Genomic DNA, 15231 nt, shown 5'->3' on the forward strand with positions numbered 1-15231 from the left:
ATGGAGAGAACACCAATCTTAATACTCATCTGCGGGGCACCCTATTATTAACCTCTTTCCATGCTGAGTGTGGCTATTTATTCCTACTCCATTGCTTCCTGTCTTTAACGGGTTTTAATCTATGGCAGGACTTTACTTCTCACTCTGTGGCTAATAAGATTGCTTTTTAACCTCTTGTATAGGACTTTATTTAGAAACCTTTTGAAGGGCTAAATAAATTTTATCCACCTCTTTTTTTTTTCTCTCTTTCTCCCCCCTTCCCTTCTCACACACTACTTTAACTTCTTAAAAGAATTCTAACAGGTTAGAGATGTGGGTTACCCTTTACAGAGCTCAGCTGGTTTGCCCACTGGTTTCGCTGTGCACTGTTTTATTTTTATCTTGTACTTTGCACTTTCTATTCTAATTGTCAATTAAAACAGAAACTTAGCTGAAGAAAGAACATATAGAAAACTCTCAAAATGGAACCCAAAGTCTCCAAAAGGGGGAGGAGAGATTTTAACAGAAATTTCAAGCTGTTTTAGATATATATGGACTTGCACCAAAAGCTTCAGAAAAGCAGTGGTACTACCAAACAGACTAAAAGTCTGTGGTCTGGGTCCCATCAGACCTTCTAGAATGTGTTAAGGAGGTACGACTTGAGTTTGCATTCTTTGAGGAATGGGACTAACAGTTTGGTACAGTTTGCTTTAGTCTGTTTTCAAGATTTTCTTCTGCCCCCCCCCACTAGAGTGCAGTGAAGGGTCATCAGAGTGGCAAAGCCAGTTGGGCTTCATCTTTGTACTCTCTACTTCAGATCTGAAGAGTGCAGTAAAACCTTGGGGTAGAGGACTATTATTTGGTCAGTGTTTAATGTGTAGAAATTCTTATTCTTAATGAATTGAGTTTCATGTCTGGTTTTCCCAGGAATCTGTTTTGCATCTTACTAGAGAGGCTTAAATTGTTCGAACAGATACTTCATTCTGTTTAAATAGCACATGCTCATAAAAAGCGGGTGTATTCAGATGAAATTAAATAAATCTGCTCCTATGATAGCTTGTGCCTAATCTTAATTAGCTGTTATCTGATTCATGTAATTTTAAAGAAGATTTTTTAATAGTTAAAATTAGCTTGTGGCTGCCTAGCCAAGTATTTGTATTTTTATTTTTTTTTTTAATTTTTTTTTTTTTTTAAAAAGCCCCAAACATAGTTGTCAACTAAAATATTTACGTTAACTGCCTAGGACTCTTTATTTTTCTTGAAATACATGTGTATGAAGAGACTTAACAGAAGGATCAGTAGTCACTATTCTAACCCCTGGAGCTCCAAACTAGTGAAACAAATTCTAATTGTGGGGTTTGTTGGCTGTCTCCACTGCTTGGATGCTGGCTTTCTTGATGCTCTTAGGTCATGTTTTCTTCAGTTAGTTTTAAATTATAACTTTCTTATCCCCCCCAACACTTCCATCTGTAGGTTTTTCCCTGTCTAACACAAAGGTTTTGATTGGGCCTTAGTGGCATGGTCTTCAGACACTCTCTTCTGATCTTATGTACTTCACTCCCTTTGTGTATAAAGGTCTGGTCAAGAAACACCAGCTTCTATTGAGGACAGCAGTACCATGAACCTGTTTGGTGGTACAGACTTTGTTCTCTTGCAGGCAGACTTGCCCAGCTGGATTGTGGGAGGTAGTTAAGCAGTTGCCAGTGTGTGTAGGATGTAATCTCTAATTTGGGCGTGTTTTTCATGCTGCTTTGCTCCAATTGCTGGAGTGGGCAACCTGTTGCCATTGCTTGCCAGAATGGTGAAGATCTAAGATCGGACTTTGCCCTGCTATAGGAAATGGGTCTTGATGTAGTAATCTTTCTAGGTTCCACGGCAACTTGGCTAAGTCTAGTTTACAAGAGTGCACTTAATAAATTCTCTTCATTCCTTTTTTTTTTTTTTGAGCCAATGACCCCATGAATCTTAGTTCTTCAGATCTAGTGTAGCTGTTCCACTGGATAACAGGGTATTCTGTAAAGCAATTGAAATACTTTTGGAAGTCATTCACATGCTTTGTGCTTCTCCGGTCTTGATATTGTCTGAAAATTAAACTCCAGTTTCTCACTTCATACAAACAAAACATCTTTCAGAATCTTTATAAATCTCTCTTCTCCTCGATCTCTTTCCAATGTATTAGCATACCTAGCTGAGCACTACATAGAAACTTAGAATTCTGTTTTTTAAAGCATTATGTGGAGGATTGGTGAAGTTTTTTTGTAGGTAAGGCCACTGATTCTCTTAGCTAAAGACCCTTGGAATTTAAATGTTTTGTTAGACTGCTCATATTTTTATCCAGTTCCTAGTTTTTGACATTATGCAAAGATGGTTATCATGATCTTAATTTTTTATGCCATCTTTGTGCAGGCTAAGGAAACAGCAACTACTACTTTAGTGCTAGGTGCTATATATCTGGCCAGCATAAACAGTGCCTACAAATTTTATTTTTCATTGGGGATAGGGCATCAGTTTTGTCCCACTGCATTCTGAAATGAACTTCTGGCTTGTAAATGACAACTACATGTTTTTTTTTAAAAATGTCTTCCCCATATTAAATAAGGATCCCAGCAGTATAAAGCGCTTCTTTCTAAGCCTGGTGGTTCATGAGAATCATGCCCCTATTGTAGCAGTAGTATTTCTCTGGCACTTTGGCCCCAGGCCTGAATACTGAAAGTGTACTAATCTAGTAATAGGAGTAGTAAAGACTTCATTAGAAAATAAGTTAGGGATTGAAAACTACATAGGTCTGGAACTTCTACAATCAGTCCTCGACTTGATTCAAAAAGCACTACTAGTCAGTTCCTCTGACTTTTTTTGTTTTGTGTCCAAGTCTGATCTCATGAACATCCCAGGGCTAAACTTTAAGTGCTTTATACCACTGAGAATCTTAACCCTGTCAGACCATGAACTACTTGAATTTATAAAAGCATATTCTGGTTACTGTCTTGGTATCTTTCACTGAAATTCTGATATGAATTTGGAAGATGCTATCTTTGAAGAAAAGGAGCTAGCACATATAATGGCTTCTCTGATAACTGGCTTGGAATCCCACTTTTCAGATGATATAAAACAAATTTATAACTTTAGCAATTAGTAACAGGTAAGCTTCTTACATGGCTTTGGAAGTGAAGTGAGACGGAGAGTGTGGGGAGAGGGCAGGAAGGTGAAAGCATGGTAGTAATTTGGGATGTTCTGCTTGGTGCATTACTTGTTGCTGTGTCCAGGCAGCATCTCAGAGGCAGCCTATGGATGCATAATCAAAGATCTTCTAGTTGGAATCTACTGGTAAAGTACAATTTTGATCTGGAATCCAGACTAATTGATGACTGGCTGCTTTGATTTGCTGAAGTGGAAATAAGAGTTAGACCCTTCTTATCCTAAATCAAAGTCTGAATCTTTAGCTAATCCTCCTCCTTCCTCAGACTAACAAAGATAAGCTTTTCCTGAAATATCTGAAGAAATCTAGAGGCTGCTTCCTGAGTGAATTGAGTCTTGGTGAGACTATTGGTAAGAAATCTTGCAGAAAATGGTGTAAATAATGGCTAGCTATAGCTTTTTTGGGTGATGCAAAGAATGAATTTGTCTTTCTGTTTTTGTTTACCAGTCCCTGCAGGCAAAGTTACTGGGAAGTGGATGGACTTCTTTGAAGTTCATTCTCAACAAGTTGTCTATATTGCAAAGGTGATTTTAAATGTTTTTTTTTTCCCCTTCAGTTTTGGTTATGAAGATCACACTAATAAGCACAAAACTATGGGAGAAGTTATGCCATGATAAATGTTTCTCCCTTAACTATAGGAAATGAGATCAGTGGTGACCTGTCCTGATGTGAATCACATCTGGATTCTTGAGATCTGTGGCGCATAAAAAGATTGAAAGGAGATTTTTTCTTGAAAGTCAGAATACAGTATATTCTAAAGCTTGCTTTCCTTTATTAAATAGTCTGAGGGCAGAATCTACCTATATCTATAATCTTGATAGATAACATTCTGAGGCATTTTCTTCAGGTTGTAATGAGATTATGGCTGCTACTTTATGCTTGGAATTTCTTTTATTTTGTGTATGAAATTCCTGGCATAGAGGAAAGAGGGGAAATCTTGACATTCTGCAAGGTACTCCTTTTTATGAGGTTTAAAATATATCTCTTTCAGATGGAACAGTTTCAGAAGCATAGGAGAAAATGTTTTAATTTTCTCTTTTTAATCATAAGCCTATGAGCATAAATTGGCAAACTCTTATTTGAAACGAGGGAAGGCTCTGTGCTGATCTGCCCTGCAAATTTGGGAAAAACACTCAAAGTATTTGCAGATGTGTGTTCTACTCAGCTCTGTTCATGCCCAGTACACTGAAGCCAGAGAACTTTGCACAGCAGTACCTGTTGGGCTGGTACTTGTGCCCTATACTACCTCATGGCCCCTCCATGAGGCTATTTAACAGCAACCTGCCTAAGTTCCTTCTCAGCACTCATGGCCAGAATCGGAGCTCTACGTGATCTTTTCTGCCTCACGGTTATTGTGCTATAGTGAGTCTTCTCTGTGGGCTTGTGTAAATAGTTTTAGTTGGTAGTAGTACCACCCTTTAGTTATTTAGTTAGGTTTTTTAAATCATTTAATTAGGTAAGAATTAACTGGTGTGCTTTGCTTTCCCCAGGGTTTAAACACTATACATCAAATGGGGTAGCTATTCTGAATAGTGACCCTTCCTCCCCCTGACACATCCCCCCCCCCCCCCCCCAGTGTTCATTTTGCCTGGGGGAGGGGCACATTAAGGTTTGGCTGCTGTACCGTTCTCAGCACCGTGGACTTCTTCCTGGACCTCAGACAGTTTGGATGCTTTCTGGCTCCAGCAGGGTGGCACCTGTGTTACCGGCAGATTTGGATGGTTCCTGAGTCTCAGAGTTGTCGTCCATTCCTGTTTCCTTCCAAGAACTACCGTTGGAAGTCTTCTAGGTCTCTGGGGTATCCACCATGGGTATGAGGACTGGCACAGTTCTCCAATAGGGAGAGATGTTCTTAGCCCAGTACATACTGGTATCCTGTGCCTTATTCTTTTCAGCAGTGGCTTCCCTGCAACCCTTGGGTTGCCTTGGACAACCAAGATGTTTGTCCAGAAAAATACCCATGAATTGGTGGATATTCTTCAGCCTTGGGGAGGGTAGCTCTCCCTATAAATGATGCTTTTTTGTAGCCTGCAAAGTCCTTATGTTATATCTCAGCTTCTTTGCTGTGAGAGATGAGGCATACAAATAAGTGGCCCTATGCAATCATTTTGAGTGTTTCTACTTCCATTGAGACCCTAACTCTTGTTGTATTGGCTGCAGATGAGATTGACAAGGAGGTGCAATCGACGCCTAAAGACAAAATCTAAGATCAGAATAAATCTTTCCTCCTTAAATCTACCTCATTGCACACTGCTAATCAGAGGCATTATTTAAATATGCTTTTGTAAATTGGAACGTGATGCAGGTTTGCAGGTAAGATGCCAGAAGGTTGCTAGTGGCTAAGATGCCACTGGTTCTCAAACTGGGGGTAGTGCCCCCTCAAGGGGTTGCGAGGTTATGGCGAGGGGTGGTCGCGAGCTATCAGCCCCCATGCATGCTGGTAAGGATGGCATGGCATGGGGGAGGTCATCACTTTTGTTGGGGGGTTATCACAGCCTAACATTTTCAAGGGGAGGGTCCCAGCAAAAAAGTTTAAGAACCCCTTATGCAGCGGATGCTTCCTCCAGGATTATGGCATCAGCTGTAACAATGAGAAGAGCTTTTTGATTACAGAACTCTGGGGTAGCTCCCAAGGTCCAACAAAATATAGACTTACCTTTTCATGGACTGTTCTTGTTTTCTGGGGAGGGAGGGGGAGGGGGGAAAAACCTGGTGCAATTCTGCATTCTTTTAAGGACACTCGAGCCTCTAAATGTTCATTGGGAGTTTATATCCCAGCTAATAAGAGCAGACATCAACAACAGTAACACTACCATCAATACTCCCAGGAGCTTGTCAGATCTATGGCTTTTCCTGTTAGGCGCTGACTTCTCCAAGTGGAGCCACCAGTCACAGAGGAGAAGGCCCTCTGGGAACCAACCATCCCATCCATCAGTTTTTTGTGTAACTCTTCTTTTGAATTCCTCATACCACTTGTCAACAACTTCTCTGTCCCTATCCTCCCATTTGGGGACAGGCTGTCCCACAGCTACAAGGCTTGGGAAACAATAACCACAGACAAATGTATCCTGAGAACTGTGGGATTGGGATATGCCATCCAATTCCTAAACTATCTCCTCCCCCACCCCATTCCTTTTGAGGGATGCTCATGAGTTGTTGCTTCCTCAACAGATATAAGGCTCTGTGCACTTTGGAACCATAGAAAGTTTCCCTTAATCATTGGGGAAAGGGATTCTACTCACATTACTTCCGATTCTCAAGTTCAAGGGAGAGGTCAGACCTATTCTTGACTTTCAAAGTCTCAATAGTTTGATATCAGATATGAAATTCCACATTGAACTTTAGCCCTAATTTTCCTTGCCTTGAATCACAATGACTTGCTTGCTGCCCTCAATCTTTGACACCTACTTCCACGTAGCAGTTATGTGAAGCCACAGGAAGTTTCTGAGCTTTATTGACCTGCCACTACATTATTTTGGCCTGCCCTCAACCTAGTGTGTATCTATCAAATGCATGACTGTAGCAGTAGCCTATTTCAAGAGAACCAGGGATTCAAATCTTCCCTTACCTGGATGATTGGCTAGCGAGGGACAAGTCCAAAGATTATGTCCACCATTGAGTCTGGTTCATACTATATCTCTTCAATTGACTGGGGCTGATTCTGAACAAAGGAAAGTCCACATTAAATCCAACACAAGAAATTGAGTTCATTAGGGGCTCTACTAGACTGAGTTCAAGGGCCTTTCTCCCACACAAGCAGTTTCAGACAACTTGCTGCCTATATCTGTCTCTGAAATCTTCACCTCTCAACCACAGTTTGATTATGCATGACATTGCTAGCCCACATGGCTTCACGTATATACATAGTTCAACATGCGAGATTGCGCCTCCGTACTCTGCAAGGATGGCTGAAATTGGTCTGTCTCCCAAATCACCAATAATTGAACAGCCTGTACAAAATACCTCCAGCAGTCCTGGAGTCTCTAGAATGGTGGGCAGATCAGAACAATATATGCGAGGGTGTACCCTTTGCTTATCCTCCACTAACCAGGATTGTACTTACTGATGCCTCAGCAATAGGTTGGGGAAACGCATCTAGAAACTTTAAAAGTTCAGAGTGTTTGGACAGAACAGGAAGCATTGTTACATATCTGTGTTCTGGAGCCTCGGGCAACTTACAGTGCATGCTGAGCCTTTCTGTCATGTCAGGGGTACTACTGTTCACATGCCAAGAATACTACTGCAATATATTATGTGAATAAACAGGGGAAGTTTTCTCCAACCAGCTCTGCAGAAAGCCTTAAGTTTTTTTGGCACTTCTGCATCTAGGAATATATTGCCACAGCTGCCTGTTTACTGGGTTCCAGAATAAATTGACCAATCACCTCAGTAGGTGATTTCTGGATTTCTTCCAGAATCGTAAGTAGTCCCTGAGGATCAGTATTCAGAGGTCCATCTCCAGAGACTGAGACATTCCAGCTGTCGACTTGTTTGCAACAAAAAACAAGCACTATCGTTTTGGTCTCAAGTGGGTTTCAGTGCAGGTTCTATCTTTGACCAATTGAACTGGGGATTGGTGCTAATATATGCCTCCCCCCTTTCTACTCATCTCTCACGTTAGTCTCAAATTGGGGCTGGGTTATGCCAACCTGATACTATGTGTGCCAGCTTGGCCAAGACAGTTTGTTCTGTGACCTTCACAGTCTGTCTGTCTAGCCTCACAGACCTCTTCCCCTCCTTTCACCAACTGTGTCAACACCACAGTTAACTGTGTTATCCAGTGCTGGGCAGTCTGCATCTCATGGCATGGAGGAGGAAGTGAAGCTCAAGACAGTCCAGCAGGTTCTAATTAATAGTAGGAAACCTTCTCCTATATCTACCTATTTGACCAAATGGAAATGCTTCTTGACTTGGTCATTGACTCAGGGAATTTGGCTAGTACTAATCCATGTTCAGGATGCTATAGATAACTTGTTATTTCTTAAATTGTCAGGTCTGGCTGCCAGCTCATTGAGGATCCACTTAGCAGCAATCTCAGTTTCATCCCCCAATTCAAGAAAAGTCAATATTTTCCAATTCCATGTGGTTAGAGTTTTGAAAGGTGCTGTCAATCTCTTGCCACCTGTAAAAGAAGCGGTTCCCCTGTGGGACCTTAACATTTTACTTGCTGCCCTCATGAGATTTCCATTTGAGCCCCAAATATCTTGTTCTCTGTCCCTCCCTTGCAAAAGTTACCCCCATTGTGGACATTAGAGCAATATGGAAAGCTAAGTGAACTGCAGGCCCTAATTGCAGGGCCTCTGTATATGCTGTTTTTCAGAGAGAAAGTGGCCTTGTGGCCACCTCCAAAATTTTAACTAAAATGGTTTCACAATTTCACCTTAACCAAACAACATACTTATCTCTATTTTTTTCCCCTAAGCCCCACACAAATGCAGATGGAACATCACATTCATGTGTTGGATGTAAGATGATCATAGGCGTCCTCTCTGGAAAGACAAAACAATTTCATTTATAACTCCAACTTCTTGTCTCCTTTGTGGATCAGATAAGGGATCAAGTGGTTTTCAAACAATTTCCAGATGGATTATTTCCTGCATTATGATGGCATATGGTGTCGCAAAGGCCATGCCTCCACAAAGGTACCTCCATTCAACAAGGCACAAGCTCCTTTGTTTGCATTTTTCAGATACGTTCCTATATTGGACACATGCAGGGCTGCTACCTCGTTCCCTGTGCATACCTTTATCAAACACTATGCTAGTGTGACTTACTGCTTGGCTGGATGAAAGCTTTGGAAGGGTAGTTTTGTAGTCTCTATTTAAATAGATTCTGAGCCCCACTCCTTTCATTACTGTTTGTGAATCTCCTGCGTGGAATAAATGTCTGCAACCATCTGAAGAAGAAAAAATGGTTACTCACCGGTATTGTAACTGTTCTTCAACATGTGGCCACAGATGTATATTCCACAAATCGCCCTCTGTTCCCTTTAGATCCAAGTCTTCAGTCCTTGATTCTGGTTCAAAGGAATGGAGGTGGGTAAGGGTGGGTGCTGCCCCTAAATAGCTTTGGGGGAGGAGCCATGAGCAGGCAGAGAGCACATATACTGCTATGCAAAGTTCTCTGGCTTTGGTAAGCTGGACATGCACAAATGAGTGAAATGCATGTGTGCACCTGGATCTCAAAGAACAGCTAAAGCACAGATAAATAACTTTTTTTCCTAGTTTCAGATAAGTAAGAAGGCCAGATGCCTGTTAAATCTGGGAATTTGTCATGATAGTCTGTACAGGGCTTATTTGGGTGAATCTTTGCGAACCTTTCCAGGGAGGTTTTCCATATAGTTTAATCCTCTTCAAAAGGGCTTCAGTAGCATTTGCCAATGACAACTCCATAAAATCCTTGATACAAGTAAAATTTTGGAAAACTTTTTCTCTTTTTCTTCTTCTTTCTCCCTCCCTTCCCTTTTTTCTCCTCTACTCATAACTTTGGCTAAGATTTTTCAGGACACTACTACTTGTAGCCAAACTTGTTATGAAATGAAAAACTTCTTCTGTCAAGTTCTCTGCAGTCCTGGAAAAACGAATTAAATACTTCCAAAGTCTTTGGAAGTATCTACTCCATGTGCTACGGTTACAATGTTGTGTGGCTAATGATGGCTTGGAGTAAGGATTAAGAAAGTAGTCTCAGAAACTGATCCCAAGGCCATGTCTATACTCAACAGTTTTTTGTTGACAAGTCAGCGTTCGTTGACAAAATAGTGGAGGTGTACACACTGCAATGCTCCTCCTGCTGATTTAACTCCTTGCTACACTGACATAATAAAACCACCTGTACAAGAGGCATAGAAATTTTTGAGACAAAGTTGGAGTTACACACTGTCAGTGTAGACACCGCATTACTTATGTTGCTATAAGTGGCCTCCCGGAGGTGTCCCACAAAGTCCATCATGACTGTTCTGGTCACCAGTTTGCGCTCTGCTGCCCTGCAGCCAGGTACACAGGCATGCGCCCCTTCCCCTTTAAAGGCCCAGGAATTTTTGAAATGCCACTTCCTATTGGTTTGGCGTGGACAGTTGGCCTAGCATCTTCCCAGCTGACCATGCCAGTTCCCCACAGCAAACGTGTTGTCACCTGGAGTACACTGGAGTTGTTGGATCTGTGGGAAGATGACACTGCAGTTGCAGCTCCTCTCCAGCCATAGGAACTTTGTGTATGGGTAGATTGCTCATGGCATGTAGGAGAAGGGACATGTAGCATTGCCACGTGAAGATCAAGGAGGCCAATCATCTTTCTGGTGCATCGCCAAAGGCATACTGCTTCTACCCCATCTCCAACGCCATGATCCCTCTGGATATTTCAGGGGGTCTGGAGTCAGTGGCCAGTGGAGTGAACCTAGAAGACAAAGTGGTGGAGGAGGATGGGGGACAGGTGATCGGGACATCTGATGGCACAAGCTAGGACCTCTTTTTAACTCTAAAGGGGTGTAGCCAGTCCCAGCACTCCCCTTCTGGCACATCTGATGCAGGAAAGGGGAGGTAGTGCTGATTTTTTGTTTTTGTTGTGGGGTTTTTTGTTTTTGTTCCAGGGTAGGAAAGGGATAGAAATAACCAACGTGAGCACTGTTTGCATCTGCTTCTCATTCCCCTGTGTAGCTAGGCAGAGGGGGCACTGTAGAAAAGTTTGTTGATGCACACTGAGTTGTCCCAGAAATTCTCCATAGAGATCTCTAGGTAACTTTCAGCAGAGGGTTGCAGAGTACCTCCAGGGAAGTCCCTTGGGAAGGCAGCCTTGTTTCTTTCTACATGACGGGAAACTTTGCTGTGCCAATTGGCAATTACCTGTGCAGGCACCAAAGCAGAACATTTGCGAGCAGCGTACTGACTTGGTTTGTAGCCACACACATGCAGGAGCTGCATCCTGCTTCTTTTGTTACATTCAGGAGCGAGATATCAGCTGCCTATGGAAAATGGTGCTAGTATTCAGAATAGTGGCCCTAAGCGCTTGTATTGATACCCCTGTGGCTCCTCAATCCTCACTTTGTCCCATCTTGCCCTTTCCTCCCCTGGCCAAACTCACAATGCTCTTTGCCTGCCAAGGGAAAGTGAGAAAGTAGTGTATCCAACTTTGTATGAATCAAGGCTTTGAGTGCGCTCACAATAGTGCCTCTGTCTATTGTTTCTTTCGCTTCTTGAGTGTTTCCTCCTGTACACCAGCTGAGTGGCTCCATATGATAAGGAAATAAACCAGGGAAGTAAGGAAGACATATTCCGAGAGGTACTGCATTTGTCTGATTCTGCTGGTAGTCTCTCTCCATGCTTTCTGCTTGCTATCAGTGAAAAACTGAGAATGGATACCCAGGAGAAGAAACGGGCAGAAGCGGATGATTATAGCTTCTGGAGGACTAAATACACGTGCTCAGGTCTCTGATTGTGCTGCAGGCAGAACACCTCTCGCTGCAGCCCATATAGAACTGCCTTTCCTGCCCTCCCCAAACTCCCACCCCACATTCTGTAATGTTCTACGCATGTTCCCAGGCCATGCACTCCACTCCTAGGGACATGTTTCACAGTGACAGCTGGCCATACACCCAACTTTGAGAGCCTCTTTACAAAAAGTGCTCTTCAGTGTCATGTCCCATTTAGAAAATAGAAATATTTTGTATAGTGATGAATAAAAATATAATTACAGAAAGAAAATTAATCTTTGTCTACAACACATGGTGGTTGCTGCTGATGTTCATATACAATGGCAATTGGTGCATTAGCAGAGTACAGTGAACACACACATACCAATCATTACAAGTGTTATGCTGTTGAGCAAAAAAACCAGTGCCTGGCCCAGTGCATTTCAGAAAGAAACATTACCGGGGCTCATTGTCAAAATGCTCATTCAGATAGCCCCCTGTTGAGACCTTCTAACAGCCCTGGTATCTGGCTGTTCAAAAGTAGCCACCAGCCGATTCACCTCCACACTACACCCCTGCAGAAACTTTTACCCCTTAACTTCACAAATGTTGTGCAGAGCATAGGAGGCTGCTATGATCATGAGAATGTTTTGCTCATTGAGGTCTAACCTGCCAAAAAGGCAGCACCAGTGCCCCTTTAATCTTCAAAAGCCACATTCAGCAGTCATTCTGCACTTGCTGAGCTTGTTCTTCAACCGTTCCTTTCTTCATTCAAGGTTTCCAGTGTCTGGCTCCATAAGTCACAGGAGCAAGGGGTAGGCTGGATCTCCACAGATCACAATGCGCATTTCCACATCCCCAAATGTAATCTTCTGGCCTGGAAAGAAAGTCCCTGCTTGCAGCTTTCTGTTCATGCCAGTGTTCCGAAAGATACACGTGTCATGCACTTTCCCTGACCATCTCGTGGTCTCAGTGAAACAACATCAGTAATCCACCAGCACTTGCGCTACCAGAGAGACATAGCCGTTTCTATTGTCGTACTCCATCACAAGGTGATCTGGAGCCAAAATGGGGATGTGTGCCATCTATCATCCTGCCGCAGGTAGGGAATCCCGTTTCCACAAAGCCATCCACTATTTCCTACACGTTGCCCAGAGTCACAGTCCTTTTAGAAGAGAGAAACCCTCATACTTAATGTCATTAACTAGCCACTAATTGACGGGTTAGGAAGAAACTACTCCATCAGTAGCTTGGACAGTTAGATTTTTCTCAGGCATCAGCATCCTGACTGAGTGGCCAGTATCAAAAGTGGCAGAGCAGAGTGGGGTCAGAGTGATGTTCTGCAGTAATTTGTCCAGCAAAGGGGGTCTGAATTGAAAGGGGAAAAGAAAAATTGTTGTCTGTTTGGTGGAATGCTCAGATCTAATCTCTGAACAATATAAAGAATTGGATCCCTGTGTCTGAGAACACGTCGGTTAACTATTTTGAGGTAACATGCATGTTATCTTTATAAGAAAACTTTAATCTTTAGCATTGGTCTAAGTGCTGTTGTAGCCATTGAGCTGTCTCCTTGAGACTTACTATGATTACCCAGTGCTGAAAGCTGGGATTTCCCAACTGAAGTGGCAGGAGCTGGAATCTAGTAGAGTTCCAATTTTGTATATATGCAAGGGTAGTATCTCTTCCTGATGCTTCACAAAGCTCATGGTTTAAAGTGAATCAGTCTGACCTATTCATCGTTTTTATTTGATACTATACACCTACATGGTGTGTTTACAAAGGCAGTGTGATGAGTCCCTGTGGTTAAAAGCTGACAGTCTGAAATAAGTAAGCTAAGATATGGGACAAAAGTTCACCCAAGGTAGGGTGTAGAGAAATTATTGCTGAGACCAAGTAGAAGAGAGTTTGAAAGTCTGAGTATTCCAAGCCTCGAGGGCTCCAAGGTAGAAGAAGGAAAACCAAAAAAGGGAGACAGATTACATGCATGTGTGGAGAAGTGCAAGAAACAAGAGGGAGGGTTGGAGAAAATGAGCAAAGATGATGGGGTGGCTTTGATGGTAAGACTGTCTTATTGATGATGTGGTAAGAAGTAGCTAGCCAATGATCTTCAAAGGAGGAAAGTGAGGTCAGAGTGGTGAAAGAGTGGTTACCTTCTGAGCAGTGGTGACAGTAGGGATAGCAAAAATAAAGATAGGTAAGGAATGACCAGGGCACAGCATGCACAACAGTGAGTTTACTGTTGGTTTCTCTTTATTGCTCATCGAAGATATGTTCTCTTCAAGTTAAAATGTGTATCTATACTATACGTATACCTTTTCAAGTCAGCCTTCTGTTTTACAACTCGAAGATCCAATTTTAGCTGAAGATCAGTAATTATAATAGTTAAATATACATTTTTATAAGCATTAGTCAAAATACATATCTACCTAGAAATATAGGGAAGCAGAAAATATTATACTTAAAAAACCCTCTACCTCTGCTCTGTTCATATGTATAATCTTTCAGCTAGATCTGCACAGAAAAGCCTATTTGAGAAACATAATCCAGGATGTAGAATAGCATGAAGATCATATACTTGCCTATTTTACAAAACAAGATTCTACATTTATTTGCCCTTCCTCGTATATAAACTTGCTTTTCTACACCCATCACTAATTTTGCTTAGTGATTTTTTTTTTTAAATGAGAAAAAGGAGTCGGTTGATACAGCATAATGGTTACTGTATGGAATCTTTTTGTGGGAAGAGAGGAAAAATAAAGGCTGACAAACAAAATTACTGAAATGTAACTTCCGGCTTTATGATGAGAATTGTCAGAGATCAGTAACTGCAGTAGGAGCCATATTTCATGAAATGAGACCTGTAATCTATGAAGTAAGGAGAAAATATAAGCTAAATTTTGGAGTACTAAACACATCTGGCAATGTGTGAGAGTTCCTTATATATAGTCCAGTTGTTACTGTAAAGAATTTAGTGCGTTACAAAACTGACTTTTTTCTTCTCCCCTCCAACTTTACAGAAAAGCAGACATGAAACACTGAAGGCCTTTGGATATAAACTTTGTGGCAGTAAGATGGAAGCATAAATCTTGAGATTTAGAAGAGAACCAGAAATGGCTCACAAATATTGAAACGGGACACACAGGCGCCTACAACGCTTGCCAGTGTGAGCAGTGGAAAAGGGATAACTACCATGGTAACACTAATAACGGAAAAGCTGCAGAACCAGAGCTTGGATGATCTGACGTGTAAAACATACAATATTCATCTGGTAAGGACATGCCAAACTACTGTGTAAGCTTGTTCATGTAACAGCAAAGAGGCAGCATTCATAAAATACACACCAAAACCAAGAATGGAGAATGAAGTTGAATTATGGATTTATGTTGGGACAATGGGTGAGATCCCAAGTGTAGGAGGAGAGTGAAATATAAGTGTTTTTGTGGTTCAGGGGCTCAGGGTTGTGTTCAGATAGTAACATTTGAACTTCAGTCATAAAAGTGCAGTTCTTTTAGCCAAAATCAGTGTATTTATAAAAAGACTTGCCACTGTGATGATTGATGATACTTGTCAGGTGAGTGTTTTACAGGCATTAATTAACAAATACTCCCGTATTGCAGAGTCTGTGATTACCATGTTAATAACATTTGCTAGCA

The 15231-nt window shown here is 41.8% G+C and overlaps 1 protein-coding gene across 2 annotated transcripts in view; it reads left to right on the top strand.

The window, feature by feature from the left end:
• FAM53A (family with sequence similarity 53 member A) overlaps positions 1-15231 on the top strand; it is a 121358-nt gene that overhangs the window by 25022 nt on the left and 81105 nt on the right. The window contains exons 1-3 of one of the 2 annotated variants that reach the window (XM_067567684.1): positions 3178-3525; positions 3623-3699; positions 14596-14846. In XM_067567684.1, coding sequence (XP_067423785.1) covers positions 14769-14846 — 78 coding nt within the window. In that variant the 5' untranslated portion in view covers positions 3178-3525; positions 3623-3699; positions 14596-14768. Of the gene's footprint in view, positions 1-3177; positions 3526-3622; positions 3700-14595; positions 14847-15231 lie in introns of those variants that run through there. The other variant, XM_067567685.1, reaches the window with a different exon arrangement.

The sequence above is a fragment of the Emydura macquarii genome, unplaced genomic scaffold, assembly GCF_026122565.2.
Source record: "Emydura macquarii macquarii isolate MOO-44397 ecotype Brisbane River unplaced genomic scaffold, CSIRO-AGI_Emac_v2 contig_2795, whole genome shotgun sequence".
NCBI lineage: Eukaryota > Metazoa > Chordata > Testudines > Chelidae > Emydura > Emydura macquarii.